Source organism: Arachis hypogaea, chromosome 6, assembly GCF_003086295.3.
Source record: "Arachis hypogaea cultivar Tifrunner chromosome 6, arahy.Tifrunner.gnm2.J5K5, whole genome shotgun sequence".
NCBI lineage: Eukaryota > Viridiplantae > Streptophyta > Magnoliopsida > Fabales > Fabaceae > Arachis > Arachis hypogaea.
This window is the reverse complement of record NC_092041.1, coordinates 875706-898522: the sequence shown is the minus strand read 5'-3', so window position 1 is coordinate 898522 and position 22817 is coordinate 875706. Positions and strand designations below refer to the sequence as shown.

The following is a 22817-nucleotide window of genomic DNA, read 5'->3' as shown; positions in this document are numbered from 1 at the left end:
CTCTGGGATGAGCCATATCTCTTTAAGAGATGTGCAGACGGAATGATCCGCAGATGTGTACCCAGAGAAGAAGCACAAAGGATCCTATGGCACTGCCATGGATCACAGTATGGAGGACATTTTGGAAGTGAGCGAACAGCCACTAAAGTCCTCCAATGTGGCTTCTACTGGCCTACTCTCTATAAAGATTTCCGAGAGTTTGTGCGTAACTGTGACAGTTGCCAAAGAGCTGGTAACTTGCCTCACGGATATGCCATGCCTCAACAAGGGATATTAGAGATAGAATTGTTTGATGTATGGGGAATTGACTTCATGGGGCCATTCCCACCATCATACTCAAACACTTACATTCTGGTGGCAGTGGACTATGTATCTAAGTGGGTAGAAGCAATTGCTACACCCACTAATGATACCAAGACCGTGCTAAAATTCCTCCAGAAACACATCTTCAGCAGGTTTGGTGTTCCCAGAGTACTAATCAGTGACGGGGGCACCCATTTCTGCAATAGACAGCTATACTCTGCTATGGTTAGATATGGAATTAGCCACAAAGTGGCAACTCCGTATCATCCACAGACAAATGGGCAAGCTGAGGTCTCTAACAGAGAGCTAAAAAGAATCCTGGAACGGACTGTGATAGCCCGGAGAAAGGATTGGGCAAAGAGCTTGGATGATGCTCTGTGGGCATACAGAACAGCATTCAAGACTCCTATAGGAACCTCTCCATACCAACTGGTGTATGGGAAGGCCTGTCATCTGCCCGTGGAACTGGAACATAAAGCCTACTGGGCAACCAGATTCTTGAACATGGATGCTCAGTTAGCTGGTGAAAAAAGATTACTCCAGCTAAATGAGCTAGAGGAGTTCAGACTCAATGCCTTTGAAAATGCAAAAATTTATAAGGAAAAGGCAAAGAAATGGCATGACAAGAAGTTGTCAACCAGAGTCTTTGAGCCAGGACAAAAAGTTCTGCTCTTCAACTCTAGGCTCAGACTGTTTCCAGGAAAACTCAAATCCCGGTGGAGGGGTCCGTATGTGATTACAGGAGTATCACCATATGGATATGTTGAGCTTCAGGATATGGATTCTGACAAAAAGTTCATTGTTAATGGACAGAGAATCAAGCATTATCTTGAAGGCAATTTTGAGCAGGAATGCTCAAAACTGAGACTTGAGTGATTCTCAATAAAGGTCCAGCTAAAGACAGTAAAGAAGCACTTGCTGGGAGGCAACCCAGTCATTAGGAGGTTGTATGAATTGTTCTTACAGAGGCAAGTATCAAAAATGAAGGAATTCACAGAGTTACAGAAGGATTCAGCTCAAAAAGCAGAGAAAAAGAGCTTACTGGCGAAAAAATGCCAGTAAGGGGCATTTTGGGCGTTAAACGCCAGAATGGGTACCATTTTGGGCGTTTAACGCCAGGAATGGTGCCATTTTGGGCGTTAAACGCCAGAATGGGCACCATTCTGGGCGTTTAACGCCAGGTGTGCAGCATCCTGGGCGTTTAGAAAAACGCCCAGTGATAAAGGAATTATGGCGTTTAACGCCAGCCAGGGTACCTGGCTGGGTGTTAAACGCCCAAAAGGGGCAACAAATGGGCGTTAAATGCCAGAATGGGTGCCATTCTGGGCGTTTAACGCCAGAAAGGTGGGGGGGACCACAATTTTGTTTTCAAATCAAATTTTTTCAAACTTTCCTTTTCTCACCCATACTTTTCTACAAAAACACATTTCAATCTCTCATCATTCACTTTCAAATTTTCAAAAATCTAAAATCATTCTTCAAATCTCTCAAATCATTCCCAAATTTTGTTCAAAAACTCACCCTTCTCTCAATTTCTTTCCATATCTTCTCAAATCTCCTTTCAATTTTTTCTTTTTTCGAAATCTCCTCTCCCCCACCTTATAAATACACGTTTGGCCCCCCTCATTCCACCACACCATTCGAATTTACTCTTCCTCTCTCTCTCTTCTTTCCTTTCTTTTGCTTGAGGACAAGCAAACGTCTAAGTTTGGTGTGCTTTTCCGTGATCACTAAGCCAAGATTCATCAAGATCATGGCTCCTAAGGGAAAACAAACCAATTTAAGAGGAAAGAAAGAGAATAATCCAAAGAATCTTTGGAATCAAGAGAAGTTCTTAACCAAAGAACATGAAGACCATTATCACAAAATAATGGGTCTGAGGTCAGTGATCCCGGAAGTAAAATTTGATCTGAAAGAAGATGAATATCCGGGGATCCAAGAGCAAATTCAAAACAGAGGATGGGAAGTTCTAACCAATCCTGAAATAAAGGTTGGAAGGAACATGGTTCAGGAATTCTACTCAAATCTGTGGCTAACAGATAAGCAGAGAATGACTGGAACTGCTTACCATACCTACAGAACCATGGTCAGAGGGAAAGTTATGTACTTCCATCTGGACAAAATAAGAGAAATCTTCAAATTACCTCAACTGCAAGATGATCCTGAATCCTTTAATAGGAGAATGGTGAGAGCAGATAAAGGGTTGTATCAAGTTCTAGAGGACATATGCCTCCATGGAACTAAGTGGATAACCAACAAGAAGTCAATGGAAGGACAAATGCAAGACAACTCTATCAAAAGGAGGGCGCAGGAGTTCCTCCCTGAATTCCCTGAAATTGGCTACTGGGCCAGCCTAGAAGCATCTATCAACAAGTTGCAAGAAACTATGGAGCAACTGAAGGAAGAACAGCAGAATCAGAACTGCATGCTCTGCAAATTACTGAAGGAACAAGAGAAGCAGGGGCGTGAACTCCAAGAGTTGAAACGCCAAAAGCTATCCTCTCAAGCTGAGGGAGCATCCACTTCTCAAAATCAAGGTTGTTGAGTCCTAACTCTGTGAAAACCTCTATCATTAGGAGCCTAGTTTAAATTTTTTGTTTTCTATTTTTATTTTCTAGTCTCATCTTATATTTATTTTTGAGTCTTGTTTTTAATTCATAATTAATAAAATTTAAAATTCATGTCTTAAAGCTATGAATGTCCTATGAATCCATCACCTCTCTTAAATGAAAAAATGCTTTAATCACAAAAGAACAAGAAGTACAGGATTTCGAAATTTATCCTTGAAACTAGTTGAATTAGTTTGATGTGGTGACAATAATTTTTGTTTTCCGAATGAATGCTTGAACAGTGCATATGTCTCTTGAATTTGTTGTTTTGAGAATGTTAAAATTGTTAGCTCTTGAAAGAATGAGGAAAAAGAGAACTGTTATTGAGGATCTAAAAAATCATTAGATTGATTCTTGAAGCAAGAAAAAGCAGTGAATACAAAAAAAAAATTTCGAAAAAAAAAGAGAGAAAGAAAAGAGAAAAAGAAAGAAATAAAGTTATGATCCAAGGCAAAAAGAGTGTGCTTAAGAACCCTGGACACCTCTAATTGGGGACTCTAGCAAAGCTGGGTCACAATCTGAAAAGGTTCACCCAATTATGTGTCTGTAGCATGTATGTATCCGGTGGTAATACTGGAAGACAGAGTGCTTTGGGCCACAGCCAAGACTCATACATTAGCTATGTTCAAGAATCATTATACTTAACTAGGAGAATCAATGACACTATCTGAGTTCTGAGTTCTCATAGATGCCAATCATTCTGAACTTCAAGGGATAGAGTAAGATGCCAAAACTGTTCGGAGGCAAAAAGCTACTAGTCCCGCTCATCTAATTGGAGCTATGTTTCCTTGATATTTTGGAGTCTATAGTATATTCTCTTCTTTTTATCCTATTTTGATTTTCAGTTGCTTGGGGACAAGCAACAATTTAAGTTTGGTGTTGTGATGAGCGGATATTTTATACACTTTTTGGCATTGTTTTTAGTATGTTTTTAGTATGATCTAGTTAGTTTTTAGTATATTTTTATTAGTTTTTAGTTAAAATTCACTTTTCTGGACTTTACTATGAGTTTGTGTGTTTTTCTGTGATTTCAGGTATTTTCTGGCTGAAATTGAGGGTTCTGAGCAGAAATCTGATTCAGAGACTGAAAAGGACTGCAGATGCTGTTGGATTCTGACCTCCCTGCACTCGAAGTGGATTTTCTGGAGCTACAGAAGCCCAATTGGCGCGCTCTCAACGGCGTTGGAAAGTAGACATCCTGGGCTTTCCAGCAATTTATGATAGTCCATACTTTGCCCAAGATTTGATGGCCCAAACCGGCGTGGCAAATCAGCCTCAGAAATTCCAGCGTTTAACGATGGAACTGGCATAAAACTTGGAGTTAAACGCCCAAACTGGCATAAAAGCTGGCATTTAACTCCAGAAAAGGTCTCTACACGAAAATGCTTCATTGCTCAGCCCAAGCACACACCAAGTGGACCCAGAAGTGGATTTTTACGTCATTTACTCATTTCTGTATACCCTAGGTTACTAGTTTACTATTAATAGGATCTTTTGACATTGTATCTGTACCTCATGACACTTTACACGTTTCTCATTGTATCTTCTACAGCATGAGTCTCTAAACCCCATGGTTGGGGGTGAGGAGCTCTGCTGTGTCTTGATGGATTAATGCAATTACTACTGTTTCTTATTCAATCATGCTTGCTTCCATTCCAAGATATTACTTGTTCTTAAACCGGATGAATGTGATGATCCGTGACACTCATCATCATTCTCAACTATGAACGTGTGCCTGACAACCACCTCCGTTCTACCTTAGATTAAGTAGATATCTCTTGGATTCTTTAACCGGAATCTTCGTGGTATAAGCTAGAATTGATGGCGGCATTCAAGAGAATCCGGAAGGTCTAAACCTTGTCTGTGGTATTCTGAGTAGGATTCAATGATTGAATGACTGTGACGAGCTTCAAACTCCTGAAGGCGGGGCGTTAGTGACAGACGCAAAAGAATCACTGGATTCTATTCCGGCCTGATTGAGAACCGACAGATGGATAGCCGTGCCGTGACAGGGTGCGTTGAACATTTCCACTGAGAGGATGGGAGGTAGCCACTGACAACGGTGAAACCTTTGCATACAGCTTGCCATGGAAGGAGCCTTGCGTGCTTGAAGAAGAAGACAGTAGGAAAGCAGAGATTCAGAAGATGGAGCATCTCCAAAACCCCAACCTATTCTCCATTACTGCAAAACAAGTATTTACTTCATGATCTTTTGCTTTTCACAATCAATCCTGATAATTTCTGATATCCTGACTAAGATTTACAAGATAACCATAGCTTGCTTCAAGCCGACAATCTCCGTGGGATCGACCCTTACTCACGTAAGGTATTACTTGGACGACCCAGTGCACTTGCTGGTTAGTTGTGCGGGATTGCAAAAGTGTGATTGCAATTTCGTGCACCAGAAGCAGATACCACATAGTAGAAAGAATGAATAGTAAACCATCACAATTAAATGCGTAAACAACTTATGATGCATGCCTATTCCTAGTGCAGGCCATGAGCTCATACGTCGGTTGTCTACACGCAATCTGACGTTACTCGGGGCGAACCCCGAATATGGTCTCTTTAACGTGTCAGTCAAGCAAAATTATCATCATGGGTGAACTCATGTCAGTTAGGATATCTTGACATCACGGTAAGAAACAGACTATCAGTTAGGCAAATATTCCCGCATTAGCAACCTCAGGCTATCAATTAGGCGGACACTTTCGCATTAGCAATTTGGTGCAAGGCCCATGCAACATACAGTTCTCATGAATCATTATCCATTCATGGTTTCTCATTTTTTTTCTTTTCATTATACCTCTACATCACCAATTACATACACACACATTCGCATCACCATATTATTAAACATACCTCCGCATCTCCATTTGATTACACATACTTCTGCATCACCATTTAACATTAATTCTTTTAAGGATAGTCTACACTTTTTCATTTAACTAAGTTTATGTATTCTTACAAAAGAAAATTGGGCATAACCTTCCTTAAAATGGTATTAGCACCACCTTTACGGGTTCTTTTAATCTTAACACTTTCAGACCCTTCTTAACAATTTATCAAGTAGACATCCTTAATTAGTCATTAGACTCTCTTCAGTTCCCTTAGTTATTATAAAATCATTGGTTTAGAAAATAAAAATTGGTGTTGAGCCCATTAAGCCTTTTAGACAAAAAAAAAAACCGATGAGTCTTAACCCAATAAAAAACTGGGTTTGATAGTAACCAGTGTCTTTGGTTTCGTATGATGTGGTCACTTTACTCACTTGTCTACCCCCGTTGCCACGAAACAATTCACACTTTAGCCACGACGCCAGTAAGACAGAAAAGCCCATTGCTTAATCTAGACGGTAGAACAAATCAGATGGTTAAACTAACGGCTCAGATCGCATTATTATCCAACACCAACGGTTAACGAGACAGAGGGTGCATCAAACGCCACGGACCTGCAACCACAACTCAATGCTCCGGTATATAAATCCACTACCTCTTTCCTTGACCTACTTCATAATTTCCAAATTTCCAATTTCAGGTTGTGTTGCTGAAGAAGAAAGAGAAGGCTTTACTCTCTGCGAATTTCTCACTCTCTCTCTCTCTCACTCACTCACTCTCTCTCTTCAGGTACTTGCAGTGCTATCTGCAGTGTCGATTAGGGTTTAGAATCTGAAAAACCTAAGCCAGGTTTTGTCGTAGCTATTTATTAGAATTCAAATTTTGTACTAATTGATGATTATGTTTGCTCTGAATCCAAATGCTGTACCTAGAATTCTTGTTACTGTGAGTCTGTGATTTTGTGATGCGCTCTTCGTTGCACTCCTAGATTTTAGGAATTCTATTTAATTCAGCTCCAAGCCTTTGTAGAATGCGATGAATTATCTCTTTTTGTTTGTATGCTTGTATATATAATTTAGGGAAACTATGTTTGCATTTAGAGCAACACTGCATAGTGAGAACAACAATGAATTTCTTTAGTTTTGTCCTTCCATTTCTAACCTGCTAGTTAACTTTTTCTGTAGGATTATTACCGCGTTACTATTTGCTTGTTTGATTCATTAAGCCTTTGAAGGTGAAGGCTTGCTTATTCAACTATGGGAGATAGTGAAACAGTAGTTGCCGAAGCACCTGCAGCTGAGACACATGCTGCTGCTGGGTTTGGTGACTCTGCCTCAAACCCTACTCAGGAAGCAGCTTCTACTGTTGCTGAGCCTGCTGCAGAGGCTGCTACTCAAGCCAATTCAGCTTATGCCTTAGGTTATTCGAATACTGGCGACGGGAATGCTTATGCTGGGGATCCTAATGCTATGCAACCAGAAGCCCAAACCAATTCAATGGAGGATTCCAAGCAAGGTACTGAAGCTCCAAGTGGGCTTGGAAGTGCAGCTACAGGCTCAAGTCAAGTAAATGGTGGTCCAGTGGGTGCAATAGCAAATGCAACAGGACTTGAAAATGGGAATGCATTAGGGAACACTGATGGATCGGCTGATGAGAAACAGCTTGCGGATGGTTATGGTATGATATTTTATGTTACCTATATGCAATGCAACCCAATTTTTGTGTCCGATTCATTTGTTTTATTATCATCTTTTATTTTGCTGCTTGCAGCTGCCATGTCTGCTGAAGAAGATCGACTGTGGAATATTATAAGAGCTAATTCTTCAGATTTTACGGCTTGGACTTCCTTGATCGAAGAGACAGAGAAGGTGGCCGAGGTTTGTTTCCATAATACATAAGACTTGAATTAGTTGTTGGAACTTGGATGTGTTATTATTCTAGTATTAACGTTTTTATTTCGATGACTGGGAGGAAAGTGTTTTGCTCTGCTGTTTTCAGTAGCAGTGTCTGCTTCGAGCTTTATAATGTAATGTCTAGTTTGAGTATGTCTTGCATATATAATATATGAGCTCTTTGATTCTTTTTTTTTTCCCTTTTTAATTGGAGTAGAGTTGTATGGATGCATGTTGTCGCTAGTTTGTGTCTATTCTCTGGTTATTCAGTCATTTCTTTCTTTCTTTTTTCGTTGTGGGGAATATATTTCTACAATTCCAGCCAATTGCATGAGGTGTTTTCGCATTGAAGAAGTTTGAGATATTTTTAGACTTCTAATACTTCCTGAGAAAAAGATGAGGCAATGAAATGATATTTTAATGCATGATATTCTTGCAATTACAATTGTATGTATGTGTGTTCAAAGGCATTGAATTGGACAATCTACATTGTTCATTAAATATACATATCTGTGTTTTCCCCGAAAGAAAATTTAATTCAAAATAGTTTGTTGTAATTCTTTGTCTCTACAAAATGCTTTTTCTGGTTGTAATTTTCACATGATTTTTTGTGGGCAATATATTTGATTTGGTTTTCCAAAAGGAGAATGAAGTGAGCACTGTTCTGCATTTTGTTACTCATTGGAATGCTTCTTAGAAATTGTGATATATCTGCCATATGAAAGTTCGTTTTCGTCTTCTATTGTCTTTCTAATCTCTGGATCTTTTTTTGATGGCAACATTTTTATTGTTTTTATTTCTGCTCTAAGTTCTAGTACTCACAAATGACAAAACCCATTCAATAATTTCATCATTGCAGGATAACATTCTGAAGATTCGAAGAGTTTATGATGCTTTTCTAGCTGAGTTTCCCTTATGTTATGGTTATTGGAAGAAATATGCTGATCATGAGGCACGGCTTGGCTCTGTCGATAAAGTTGTTGAAGTTTATGAACGTGCTGTTCAAGGTGTTACCTATTCAGTGGACATGTGGTTGCATTATTGCATATTTGCTATAAGCACGTATGGGGATCCAGACACTGTGCGTAGGTAATGGTTGCTTATTTTTATTATTTTTTCCCCTTTTTGGCATTGGGAGGTTTTCATCAGATTTCTTATTCACTGGGCTGTGGTGTTTCTCGCCTGCTTTCTAACCGAATTTCAGAATGGGTGCAACAGTGATATCTTCCTTTTCTGGCGGAAAAGCTTTGATAGGATTGCATGTCAGAATGTTTTCCTTTCTGATGTGGAAATTTGGTTTTGAATCCACTATATGGAGTTGTTTGAAACTTTTAGGGCCATAATATACTTTTGCATTTGATTTTGAAGTCCAGAGTTATGTAGTTTGTTTTCTCCCCCCTTTTTGGAATGGTATCTGTCTTTAACTTTGACACTCTGAGGTGATCAATTTGCAAATTGCTGCTGGGAAGATCTCATCTGGTTAATGGCTAAGATGGCCTCTAAGACTGCTCCATTTCTCGGACATAGTATGATTTTTTGCAGGAAGGTAAATGCAGCGTTTGGATGTCTTATATGATGTTACGAGTGATTTGTTTGTCCCCTTGAACACTAGTGCTGCTGTCTCCCGTATATGGATGTGCATCAGTAAGTAGATGTTTGTACTCACCTATTAACCAGAACTGTGTGTCCATGTGTCAGGCTTTTTGAACGAGGATTAGCTTATGTTGGAACAGATTATCTTTCTTTTCCTCTTTGGGACAAGTACATTGAATATGAGTACATGCAGCAAGACTGGGCTCGTCTTGCCAATATCTACACTAGAATATTAGAGAATCCAAATCAGCAACTGGATCGATATTTCAACAGGTGATTATTTGTTTTTACATTATTTATCCATCTCTGTTAAGTTTGAAAATACATTGCTAATGGTTCTTGGTGGTTTTTGTCCTACTATTTTATTTGTGTAACGTTACTTGCTGAAAATGATGTTGCAGCTTCAAGGAGTTAGCTGCAAATCGACCTCTTTCAGAGCTACAAACTGCTGATGAAGCTGCTGTAGTGGCAGGTGCTGCTTCAGAGGCTGCTGACCAAACTGTTGAGAGAGAGGTTCGTCCTGATGGTGCAGAAAATTCTCCTAAACCTGTAAGTGCTGGATTAACAGAAGCAGAAGAGTTGGAGAAGTATATCGCCATTAGAGAAGAGATGTATAAGAAAGCTAAAGAGTTCGATTCTAAGATCATTGGTTTTGAAACAGCTATCAGGAGGCCATACTTTCATGTACGGCCACTCAATGTTGGAGAGCTTGAAAATTGGCATAATTATCTGGATTTTATAGAGAGGGAAGGTGACTTAAGCAAGGTAACTCAGCTGGTTTCTAGTGTGCATTATTTCTATTCCTAGTTTTTCCTGACGTAGATTGACTTACAGTAAGTAAATCTGCTGTATATGTTTTACTGGATAATTCGTTGGATGAAGCAACTTTTTAATCGGGAAATTGAACTGAGACTAAAGCATGGGCCTTCAAATTGGTTTCTTGAGGCTAAGTACTTCAAACCCTAATTTGTCAGTGGACATTCTAGGTTCATCATGTGTTTGTGAAAGTTTATTCTTTTTAAAGTGCGAATGTTATGCATGCAGGTGTCCTCTAATCTTCCTAATCATCTGTCTCAGGCAAGGAGGGTCCCTCCTTTCATATTAGAGGGGCCTCTCTGTTCCGCTAAGGAGTATTTCTTAATGCTTCGCATTATCTTTTTACCATTTATATTATTGATTTTTGCTTATGTATCATCAGGAGCATCTTTTACAGAAGTTTATTTTCTTTCTTTCTATGAATTAGATTGTCAAGTTATATGAGAGGTGTGTCATTGCATGTGCCAATTACCCTGAGTACTGGATACGCTATATTTTGTGTATGGAAGCCAGTGGAAGTATGGATCTTGCAAATAATGTGCTTGCTCGGGCAACCCAAGTCTTTGTCAAGGTAGTTTCTGTTGCTTGTGCTCCACATTGCTGATTTTCTGTGAAGTTGTAATCATTAACTGTAGTGTTCAAGAAATTACTTTTGCTCCAAAAAGTTTGATGACCATGTTGTCAAATAATAATATTACAATTAAATTCATGTCATGTAGTATCTTGAATTTGATCATTGTTATTTGTAATGATGCAGAGGCAACCTGAAATACATCTTTTTTCTGCTCGGTTTAAGGAGCAGTCTGGAGATATAGCTGGTGCTAGAGCTGCCTATCAACTTGTTCATACTGAAATTTCTCCTGGTCTTCTTGAAGCGATAATCAAGCATGCGAATATGGAACATCGACTGGTATGAGGACTTCATAAATAGTGTCTCTTCCATGCCAATTCAAGTGTCCATTGCTTACATCTTTTCAATCCCTTTGGATGGCAGGGAAAGTTGGAGGATGCCTTCTCTTTGTATGAACAAGCCATTGCCATTGAAAAGGGAAAAGAACATTCCCAAACATTGCCGATGCTGTTTGCTCAATTTTCTCGATTCGTCTATTTGGTAAGTTTGGAAATTTATATGGTACAAATATCCTGAATATTTTTTCTCATTTGAAGCATCAATAAGATTAGACATGGATGTGCATTTTCATTTGTCCTTTGCTATGTTATATGATTATTAATATTATTATTATTATTATTATTATTATTATTATTATTATTATTATTATTATTAGACCCAGTTTGGATGACACAACTTAAGACTTTTTCAACTTTCCAAAATTCAAAATTATATTTTAAGGTTGTTACAATTTTTGGCTGTATGTCTTCTGATTTTCAAAAAAGTTATCTTTTAAGGTGCTTTTTGAGAAGTTAATATCTTACTTCTCAAGGGACACTTAATACAAAGATAAACAAGCACTTCTACACTTTCTCTTCAATTGCAAAATAACTTGCTTTTAAATTACTTTCTAGAATTGTATTTTATGATGTTTAAGTACTTGTTTGGATGAGCTTCTACGAAAATATCTTTTTTAAGTGATTTTTTTATTAGATCTTTTAGAAAAGTAAAATAATTTTATGTTTGGATATCTCATGTAAAAATATCTTTTTATCTAACAATTATGTTTGGAAACAATACAAAAATACTTTTTTGTTTATTTATTATGTCAAAAACATCCTTTTTTAATGTGAAAAATATCTTTTAACAATAGATGTAAATTGTAACTTCTAAAATTTTTCTTTCCTGGTGCTTTTACTTTTACTACTAAAATTTTGCCAAACACACTAAAAAATAAAAAAAAAAGATATTCTTTCAATGAAAAAAGATCTTTTTCTAACAACTTAATGGCATCAAACAAGGACTAAATACCAAAATGGGCCCATATTTTTATTAATAAGGTTTTGCTTAATGATTACACTAAGCAAACTTTTTTAGGATGCAAACAAGGAATACTTTTATATAGATAACAATATTTAAAGCTTATTGTCATTAAATGCATCAAGAACATACAAAACCTTCCGTTTTTTTTGTTTTTGGTTGTTTTTTTTTTGTGGGGGGGGGGGGGGGTTAAACTGTGCCCTTGGGGCATTATTTATGGCTCTAATGATACATTATGAAGTATCTTTTATGTATTAGGTTAACCGTTTTTTAATTTTACTCAACAATTCTGGTTATATATCACTGGTTATATAGCTTCAGTCAGTGTTAATTGTATACTTGTTGAATTTGTTCTTATCATTTCTGCCCAGGCTTCTGGGAATGCAGAAAAGGCAAGACAGATTCTAGTTGAAGGGGTTGAGAATGTTATGATGTCGAAACCGCTACTTGAGGTCTGTCCTACGTTTCCATTTCACTATAAATTATAAATTAATTTGTATAATGCAGTTGCGGAATTTTCGTGTATTTCCTCAATTTTTGCAGATCTAATGAGTTCCTTCGTTTCTACATTACTTGCAGGCTTTATTGCATTTTGAGGCTATTCAGCCCCCACCAAAGCGAGTTGATATGAACTATTTGGAGTCATTGGTAGTCAAATTTATAATGCCTAACCCTGAGAGTCCTGGTGTTGTAAGTGCAGCTGAGCGGGAGGAACTTTCTAGCATTTTTTTGGAGGTAAACATTTATGCGGAGTAGTGGGCCTTACCTGAATTTCATCTTTGCTCAATGGTTATTTGGTTCGAATAGTACATTCAGATGTCATTAGTTGGAGCTTCATTATGTATCCAGTGTCCAGTTCCTTATAGGTGCCTTCTTTTCTTAAAAATTATATTCTATTATATGGTCCATGGTTTGATTCTTCTCTCTCTTTTAAATGGTTATTTTAAGTGACATGAAATGGCCTCATATCTTTGTTGTTAACAAAATTTTTCTTTCTGCTTTTTTTCCCTCGTGTAATCTTGAAAATTGACGCCTTGTTAAAATATTTCACAAACTTTTCTGTTCATTTTCCAGTTTTTGAATCTCTTTGGAGATGTCCAATCTATCAAGAGGTGTGAGGATAGGCATGCCAAATTGTTCTTGCCACACAGGAGCATGTCAGAGTTAAAAAAACGTCATGCTGAGGACTTTTTAGCTTCAGATAAAGCAAAAATGGCAAGATCTTATTCTGTTCCATCAGCTGCCCAATCTGCAGTGGGTGCATATCCAAATGCACAGAATCAGTGGGCTAATTATGGTGTACAACCTCAAGCTTGGCCACCAGCCACACAGGCACAACAGTGGCCTGCTGGCTACACTCAGCCGGTATATCTATCATTTCTCTTTTACGTGCTTATTTGCTCTGCATGAACAGGGTTTGTTTATATGTCCTACTTACTAGGGAGAAATAAAAGGTTAATTGCTTCTGTCATCATACTTCCATATAATTAGAAAGGATTAGGAACGTATTAATGTGATGCAACACAGGCGATCAATCCACGGCAATAACAGCATCGGTTATAAAGGGTTGAATTAGCATTTGTGCAGCCTTTTCGATCATGCAACTGTGGGTTGATTGCTGACAGTTGTGTCCTTATTGCTTTTCATTTATGTTTTGATGGAGTTTGTCTTGTCAATTATAACATGGCATTGTTTTATCCACATGTAGTTGATACCATCTAAATATCTAACAGGACAAGTCTTGGTTGGTGACTGTAGTTGACTTGTGGTTTATATTCTTGAGATGTCATGTCTATTCTGCAGCTTGACAATTTTCTTAGTTCCATGTTTTTTGGGGGTAGCAAGCGGTGGCTCTTTATGAGGTCTTTATCCTTGTTTCTGATTTGATGCAGGCTTCATATGGGGCTTATGCTGGATATGGAGCTAACTATCCAAATTCTCAGGTGCCTGCATCAGTTCCACAAAATACTGCTTATGGAGCCTATCCAGCAGCATATCCGGTACAGGTACAATCCAGTTTCATGTCATGTTTTTGTGATTTTTTGGCCCTATATGATTTGTTTCCCTTACTGTTGTGTAAGATAAATTTGTGTACCTATTTCTAGCGTTAATTGATTTCTCAGTCGTTGACATAAGGCTGCTACACCTTAATATGTCTATTGATTGTTTCATCTCTGTACACTCTGCTATGCTGAGATTGCTAGTCGATGTAACTACTCTTTTTTTTTGTTTCCTCCAGCCGGCTGTTCCCCAGCAAAGTTATGCACAACCTGCAGCAGCTGTGGCTCCTGCAGCGGCTGTGGCTCCTGCACAGCAACCTGCTGCAGTTCCTCAAGCCTATTACGGGAGTTATTACTGAGCTGCCTAAATGAAATGGCTCCTGTTTCTTCGTGTATTTTGTTTTTCTCTTGGGTCTTCATATTGTAGGTTAGATATTAGGGAGTTTGGAGCATAGTTGTAGTGAGCTCAAGTTTATACCCATTGAAGATAGTAGAATATGATTTTGATTAACCTGCAATTATTAGTCACGTTGATTCCATAAAAGATGTCTATTTTTTCCTCTAGATTGTCGTTTGTCATTTGATAATTGCATTTGTGCGGTTAACAGTCATGGGTCGTTAACATGAATTTTCAAATTTCATCGGGTAAAGTTGTTAAAAAAAAGTACTAGTGTTAGAAATGCCCTTTGTTGATCGTGAAAAAACTTCAATTAAACTTACGAGTGGTATGATAGGGTGCAGTGGATTACCACTCTGCTCCAAGTAAATATAGCACGTCAAAAGGAAATCGTATTCGAGTTATATTGGAGTATATATTTGGTCGAGGAAAAAAGTGTCTCTTCCATTTAGGATAAGTTTCAAATTTGTCTCAAAATATTTGGTCCGTGTAATTTACGTATCTAATGACTAATGCTACTTTTCTTCCATTAATATGTTTTGGTCAAAAGTTTTTCTTTCCAATTTTACCACATAATTTATTCTTGAGTTAAATTTTAAAGTAGTCTCTGAAATTGTATTTGAGTCTCAAAGTAATTTCTGAAGTTAATAATTACCAAAATTTATTTATACTTCGGAACTCATAGTAGTCCTCAAAACATTTTTCATTTATCGAAACCTTGAAATAATGTCGTTTTGAAAAAAAAAAGAGGCGTTGAATTGTTGCTATTTTTTGTACTTGTTGCTATTTAGGGTGATTGATCTCTTCTATTTAAGTTGATTGATCTGGTTTTTTTGTGATATTTTGTGGTGTTGATTTTTATTTTTGTGATCTGTTTGAAGAAGAAGAAGAACTGAGTCGAGGAAGAAGAAGAAGAACAGAGTTGAAGAAGAAGGGGATTGTTGCTTTTTTTTTTAAGAATATAAAACAACAACAACAACAAAGCCTTGTCCCACTAGGTGGGGTCGGCTACATGAATCAAACGACGTCATTGTGTTCTGTCATGTATTATGTCTACAGAGAGACCGTTTACATGTAGATCTCGTTTGACCACCTCATGAATGGTCTTCTTAAGTCTTCCTCTGCCTTTCATCTCTTGTCCATCTTCCATCTCATCCACCCTCCTAAATGGGTGTTCTGTCGGTCTTCATCTCACATGTCCAAACCACCTGAGACGCGATTCAACCATCTTTTCCACAATGGGTGCTATTCAAAATCTCTCATTTATATCTTTGTTTTTTATTTTATCTAATTGCGTATGACCACTCATCCATCTCAATATCTTCATCTCTACTACACTTAGCTTATTTTCGTGCTCTCCTTTAGCCGCCCAACACTCGGTACCATAAAGCATAGCCAGTTTTATAGTAGTGCGATAGAATTTACCTTTAAGTTTTAAAGGTACTTTTTTGTCGTATATAAAATCACTCCACCATTTTGACCAACCTGCTTGGATCCTATAATTTACATCATGTTCAATCTCTCCATTATCTTGAATGTTGCACCCAAGATACTTAAAACTTTTAACTTTTGGTAGGATGTTTTCTCCAATCTTCACCTCTATATTAGGATTTTTTCTTCTCAGATTGAACTTACATTTCATATATTCTGTCTTGCTACGGCTTATGCGCAGACTATATACTTTTAGAGCTTCTCTCCATAAGTTCAACTTCTTATTTAGGTATTTCCTTGACTCTCCCATAAGGACAATATCATCGGCAAAAAGCATGCACCATGGCACAGGCTCTTGAATGTGCTCTATGAGTACTTACAAGACTAATGTGAAAAGATATGGACTTAAGGATGATCCCTGGTGTAATCATATACCAATAGAAAATTTCTCTATCACACCACTTTGAGTCTTCACACTAGTTGTGGCCCCATTATACATGTCTTTAATTGCACGAATATATGTGACCCTTACTCTTCTCTTTTCTAAAACCTTCCATAAGACCTCCCTTGGCACCCTATCGTACGTTTTTTACAAATCAATAAACACTATATGTAGATCCATTTTATTACTACGATACCACTCCATTATCTTTTTTAACAGGTATATCGCTTCGGTGGTGGATCTGCCTGGCATAAATTCAAATTGGTTCTCTGTTACTTGTGTCTCTTTTCTCAACCTTCATTCTATCACTCTTTCCCATAACTTCATGGTATGACTCATGAGCTTGATCACTCTATAGTTTTCGCAACTTTGTATATTACCCTTATTCTTATAAATAGGTACCAAGGTACTTTTTCTCCACTCATCAAGCATCTTCTTTGACCTTAAAATCTCATTAAAAAGCTTGGTTAACCAGTTGATGCCTTTTCTTCCAATATCCTTCCAAACTTCAATCGGGATATTATCAGGTCCTACTGCCCTGCCATTTTTCATCTGCTTTAGAGCCTCTTTTATCTCGAAGTCTCGAATTCTTCGATAGTAGTCAAAGTTTTGATATTCTTCCCTTGTGCATAAATGACTAAGGCTCGGAAGAGTCTTCTATCCTTCATTAAATAATTCGTAGAAATAACTCTTCCACCTTTCATTAATCTTCTCCTCTTGAGCTAGCCCCTCTTTATAAAATAATGTTTTTATTTTAACATTCAAATAGTCCAAAACAACATTGTAAGTGATGTTTATTAAAAAAAAATTCTCCTAAAGCAAGTGATCCCACATAATTTTTGGGCTATTTGAGCGTCAAAACCAAAACGACGATATGGCATTTAGCTGGCCATGTTAACTCTCAATTAACATTTGTGTGTCGAAAATTATCCTAAGAAGTGAATCACATTTGTAAAGTTTGAAAATTGAAAAGAGGCAATTAAAATTTTAAGGACCAAATGAAATATTAACTAATAATTTTGCAATAAACCATTACAAATTCTTAAATAATATTTGGAAAACATGGAATTAAACTTTCATAGATGGTTTCCAAAATTAGCCTAAAAACCACTCTGAAAACAGGGATTCACAGTATGGTAACGTCACACCTTTTGAGTCATAAGTCATAACTATAAAAGGGAGCAGTAAGGAAAACCAGAAAAGGTAGAGGTTTCAGACTTTCAGGACAAAAATATGACTGCACATGCTTGGAGCTTAAAATTTCCATAAAAAACAGGAAACAAAGCCCATAATTATTGTACTATTTGTAAATGACGTATGCATGTCTCTAATAAAAGTAAATTTAGTCCCATTCAATCCAGCTCTTATCCAAATATTCAACCCCCGTAACCATAATGGTATAGACTGTGACGCTGATAACAAATTTCTTGTACTTGAGTTAGTTGAGTGACTCAATTCCGAAAGAAGTAAAAGTTAATAGTCAAACCGGGTTTACTTATCATACCTAATATTAAATTAGTAATATATATTTTTTGTAAAGATAGAGAGATTTGAACAATTATCTCTTAAGTATGTATAGAAAAATTATACAATTTAAATTATAATTTATTAGCATTAAATTGGTAATACATTAATTGATAATAAAATGTCATATATATTAATATTAACACTTTTTAATTTTGAAATGAAGAATGTATATATGTAATTAAAAATGACAAAATGAATAATTTGTTTGTCCTATTAAAACTGACTCCAAAAATTAGAATGCGCCGACTTATTCTATTAAGTAGGTTCAAAAAGTTAGTTCACCTTTATGACGGATTGGTGGGCCGCAAGAATTCCTGCGGGAACTGCCACGAATGAAGATCCGATTGTGAAAAATTTTTTCTGCAGGGATGGAAATGGAGGATAAAATTCTTTCGAGGCAGGCGTGGGGACTCGAACGGGAATTCTCGTTCCGTCCCCGCTAATTCCCGAAATTCATAAATTTACTGAATTGTCCTTAATAGTTTATTTCTCATATATGTTTTTTAGTCATTTCACACATATATATATATAGAAACATAAAACTCCTAATCCTCATTTGCATAACCCTTCTTCAATTCAGAGATCCCTAACGATGTCCATACTCCATCCAACCTCTCTGCAGCCAGTCTGTCGCCACTCTCCTTTCTCACTGTATCGTCACACCTCACGGTGCCATCACCTTCATCGCGTCGTGCTCTCTATTTGTGGCATCCCTTTCTGTAACTCTATCATCCTATCCATTTTTTTCTCTGTTGCCATGTCTCCCACCTCGTCCACTACTTGTCCTCTGGCTCGCTGTTGCGTCCCCTCACTTCGTCATTTCAAAAAAAGTCACTATCTTGTCGTTTAGACTTTTTGTATAAAATCTTGCTGTTTTTGTATAGGATAGATACTTGCAGTTCTATTCATATGGAAATTAATAATAAGTTAGAACTATCAGATAGATGGGGAATGGGGTTCCCGCGGAAAATGAGGCCCTGTGGAGAATGGAGATGGGGAGCAATATTCCCCCACAACGGAAAATAGGGACGGGGATGGGGAGTAGGGAGGCATCCCCGCCCCCGTCCTACCCCGTTGACATCCCTACAATAGACTAACTGCTTAACATTTAAAAAATATAAAATTAATTAAAAATAATAACTAAAAAATTAAATACAAATAAAAAATAATTAAATTAAAATATAATTTTTTACTATTTTTTAATAGAATTATTTAAAATAATATTCATAAAAAATATTTTTATTTTAAAAAATAAATCATATAATTTGAATATATGAAAGTATAAAATAAAATAATTAAAGTTAATAATAAAAAATAAAAAATAAAAAAATAAAAAATATATATTTAAAAATTATATTATTGTTAATTTTTGTAGTATTAATTAATTCTTTATTAAAAAAAACCTTTGACTTGATGGACTAGCTCGTTCCATTCTGCCAAAATACTCAGGTTTGGTGGGTTTAAAATTTTAGTCTATCTCACTTTTTTTGGCAAGTTCCACCTGTTACCACTTCTACATGTAATGTATCACAACCTTATGGAATTTTTCTAGTGTCGATGAGCACATTAAACTATGCATGTGGTTGTGTCCTCACAATCCAAGCACAGCGACGCAATTATCAGGGGACGCGCTCTACTACTGAGCTAATAGCTTGTTGTATGGGTCTTTCATTGAGGCCCGCTATACCAAAAGCGAGAAAAACTCTATCCCTCTCTTTCTTTCTTTTTTTCTTTTTTCGTCCTATAAGTTAAAATCAGACTCTCTAATTTTACAAAAAAGTTAAAATTAAAATTGGACTCTCTGATTTTTATTTTCAAAAAATTAAAAAATTTAAACTTAAAATTGGATCCTCCAATTTTATACTCTTCCTCACTCCTTCACAAATCAGACTGTTCGATTTATACAATAACAATTTTTAAAAAAACTAACCCCATATCAAAGAGAAATACTAACTCTTTCAATAATAATACATATCACACCATTTCTATTTATATAAAAAATTATCCTAATATTAGATGTTAATTGAAAATAACTAATTAGAGAATGAATAGACTCTTATTAAAATAAGAGATTAATGGCATGAATTTAAAAAAAATAAAAAATTGAATAATAATAATAATAATAATAATAATAATAATAATAATAATAATAATAATAATAATAATAATAAAAGGTAAAATTAGTTAATTATTAAGTGTTATATTCATTCATTTGATAAGAAAATTTTGAAATAATAAAAAATATTTCATATAATTGGGAGATTATAAGAAGAAAATTTGAACAACAAACTTCTATCTTTTCCCTTTAAATAATACAACGGAGAGTTTTTTTTTACTTTTTTATATATTTTAAAAATAAAGAATATTTTTTTGTCTCTATTATTTATTAAAAATTTTAAAAATATCCCTAAATTTTAATTTGTTTCAATTTTATTCTTCAAATTTTAGATTTACATCAATTATATCTTTATTATTAATTTATTGATAATAAATGTTTTTCTTTCTAATTAGATCCCTCCCCTGTCCCCGTTATCATTATCACCATCATCATTATCACATTCATCTCTTTTTCTCTCTTTCTCTCTCCCCACCACCACTATCATCATCGACCAACTACTATCAACTTCTTTTTCCATCGTTACCGGCCATACCTCTCTTTTTTTCTTCTTTCTCCTTTTTCCTCTTATTCTCCATCATGACCATTAATCCAATTGCATTTAATATATAAATATTTCTTTCCAAGTTCCCATAGAATATGAATAGATCATTAGGGACAAATCAAACAATCTAAATACAAAAAAATATTGGAATAAACATTATTTCTCCTTTCTTATTCATGCTCTGTCCCCATGGCTACTGCGGGTGTCAATTACAAAACTGCAAAATTAAATGTAATATTTCACCACCACAAGCTACAATAATATTTATCTTTGTCACCGTCTTCAAGCTCAAATTTGTATCTATCAATGACCATTTTAGAAGAAAAATTTTCATTAATTTAAACTAAAAATTGACATAAAATTTCAAAAAATTCTACCAACTCTGCGACTTTTTCTAACCCTATTGTTCATCATAGAACGTGAAATACTCCTCAAAGAGTGTTTCTAACCCTATTTCATCTCCGTCCATCTCCTTATACCTCCTCTGAACAAACGTGACCGCTTCGGATCGATGAGTCCTAATTTGGAGAGCCGCACGAGCTGTTCGACGAAGTAGTGGACTCCCTCACTGTCGTAGGTGACGACAGAGAGAAGGAAGTCGAGATCGGAGGATGATATAGTGCTTGTCACACTCTTGAGCTATAGTGCTTGACACACATTACAAATAGAGAGAGTATGATGCAACATAAGTGGGATAGATAATACACATCTAATATCCTCATTAAACTCATCTTTAACATACTCAAAATCAACCATATTCAAGATCAGAAGCAAAATCACAACTCAATATACTCATTTCTTATTCCAACCTCATTATAATCATGATCGCCATATATCGTCATCACCATTATTCATATCTCATATAATCACAATGCCACATCTCATTAGTTCAATTATTCACTTCACAAATTTTCCTCAATGTTAACCTAACTTCCTTAATAGGTTTGCTCTCTTTCCAAAGTCTAAAAGTTAGATATCAGACCTTAGATAGGTGTTACAAAAATTTACAAGCTTGTCGAAAAGGTCAAACAATGAAAAAAAAAGAATTTTATGTGAAAAACATGGCTCGTGCGTACGCATCATTACTATGCATACGCACAACTTGTAGAACTTTCAGGGTGTGCGTACGCACACCCCTCGTACGTACGCACGAGTTTCACCAAACACTCTGGTTTGTGCGTGCAGATGATACTGTGGACACACATACCAGAATTTCTGGTTTTCTGTAAAATTCTATTTTGAAACCCAAACTTTAAATGCACATAACTTTTTTGTTAAAAATCATTTTTCATCCGTTCTTCGAATGTTATAAACTTCATGGACCCAATTTTCATTCAAAATAAGTTTCATAAAATTTGAAAGTCTGGAAGTCAAGTTATGCCCTGCCAAAATTAATCAAAAATTCAGTTTTTACCCAAAACACAAAACTTGTAGTTTTACCAAAGTTCTCAATTCATACTCAATCAAACCCCCACAATTTTCAATACTAGTGACCTCTAACCACTTTTTCATATCTCTCGATCATTCCATAAATATATCAATATTCAAACTCTTTAATTATTCAACAATTTCATGCATAATTTTTCACCAAACTCAACATACGTCACCACTAATCATTAAACATTAACAATTTACATAATTTAATTTATCCTACAGACAATTAGCCTAAGCTTTCAAGCAACATTATATATTAACTACGAAAAATCAAAACTATACCTTGGCCGATTTCTCTCCAAGCTCGGAACACCTCAAACCTCTCATCTCCTCAAGTTTACAAATTTTGAAATCCTCACTAAATGAATTTTTTTCAGCTTCCAAGACTCAAATTCAAGCATCCAATATCCACCAATTTGACTCCAATTCACACAATTCATTCTAATTTCATGAAATATCATTATAATCAACACAAAAGCGCACTACTTCACTAATTCACAAGAGTTAGCAATTTCTTATCTTACCCACAGACATTTGAAACAAAACCTAATGATAATCCCACGTTAGATCGCACTTAAATCATAAAAAATACCAAAACCCCTCAACATTCAATATCCAAAATCAAGAAATTAAAGGAGGTGAGAACTGGGTGAGAAATTCAATTTTTTATCATTTTGTTCCGATGGATTTAAAGTGAATTTCAAGACAAATGCGTGGTCATAGACGGCTTGTCAATCGGAGTTGCAAATTGAAAATTACAAAAATTTGAAATTTAAATTGAAATGGAAGATAGGTTCTGAGTTTTCTTCTTCTCTTCAGCGTGTGTGTTGAATAGAAGGGGGAGAAGGCTGAGTTATGCTATTTGTACGTTAATTTTAAAGCTAAGTATTGAGCCTAAGGTCTAGCATATGGACCAGTTCGATTAATTCAGTTCGTTGATTTAGTT

General features: G+C 36.0%; 1 protein-coding gene across 6 annotated transcripts; it reads left to right on the top strand.

The window, feature by feature from the left end:
* Positions 1–6338: 6338 nt before the first annotated feature.
* LOC112695162 (pre-mRNA-processing factor 39-1) lies at positions 6339–14544 on the top strand. 6 transcript variants are annotated; one of them, XM_072197854.1, is made up of 15 exons: positions 6425–6538; positions 6934–7426; positions 7520–7626; positions 8501–8730; positions 9169–9285; positions 9375–9507; positions 9636–9999; positions 10478–10621; positions 10808–10960; positions 11045–11161; positions 12352–12432; positions 12560–12715; positions 13055–13345; positions 13873–13986; positions 14220–14544. In XM_072197854.1, the coding sequence occupies exons 5-15, from the start codon at positions 9192–9194 to the stop codon at positions 14337–14339; spliced, it is 1767 nt and encodes a 588-aa protein (XP_072053955.1). In that variant the 5' UTR covers positions 6425–6538; positions 6934–7426; positions 7520–7626; positions 8501–8730; positions 9169–9191; the 3' UTR covers positions 14340–14544. The 6 variants fall into 6 exon arrangements, with proteins under 6 accessions (XP_025603182.1, XP_025603181.1, XP_072053955.1 ...); XM_025747397.3 differs by lacking the exon at positions 9169–9285 and having other exon boundaries at positions 6339–6538; positions 9340–9507; XM_025747396.3 differs by lacking the exon at positions 9169–9285 and having other exon boundaries at positions 6420–6538; positions 6984–7426; positions 9340–9507.
* The last annotated feature ends 8273 nt before the right edge of the window (positions 14545–22817 follow it).

Coding starts and splice junctions, on each gene's coding strand:
- LOC112695162 (XM_025747397.3), top strand. CDS start 7,006: ATGGGAGATAGTGAAACAGTAGTTGCCGAAGCACCTGCAGCTGAGACA. Junction 7,627..8,500: donor AGACAGAGAAGGTGGCCGAG/GTTTGTTTCCAT, acceptor TCATCATTGCAG/GATAACATTCTGAAGATTCG. Junction 9,508..9,635: donor CTGGATCGATATTTCAACAG/GTGATTATTTGT, acceptor ATGATGTTGCAG/CTTCAAGGAGTTAGCTGCAA.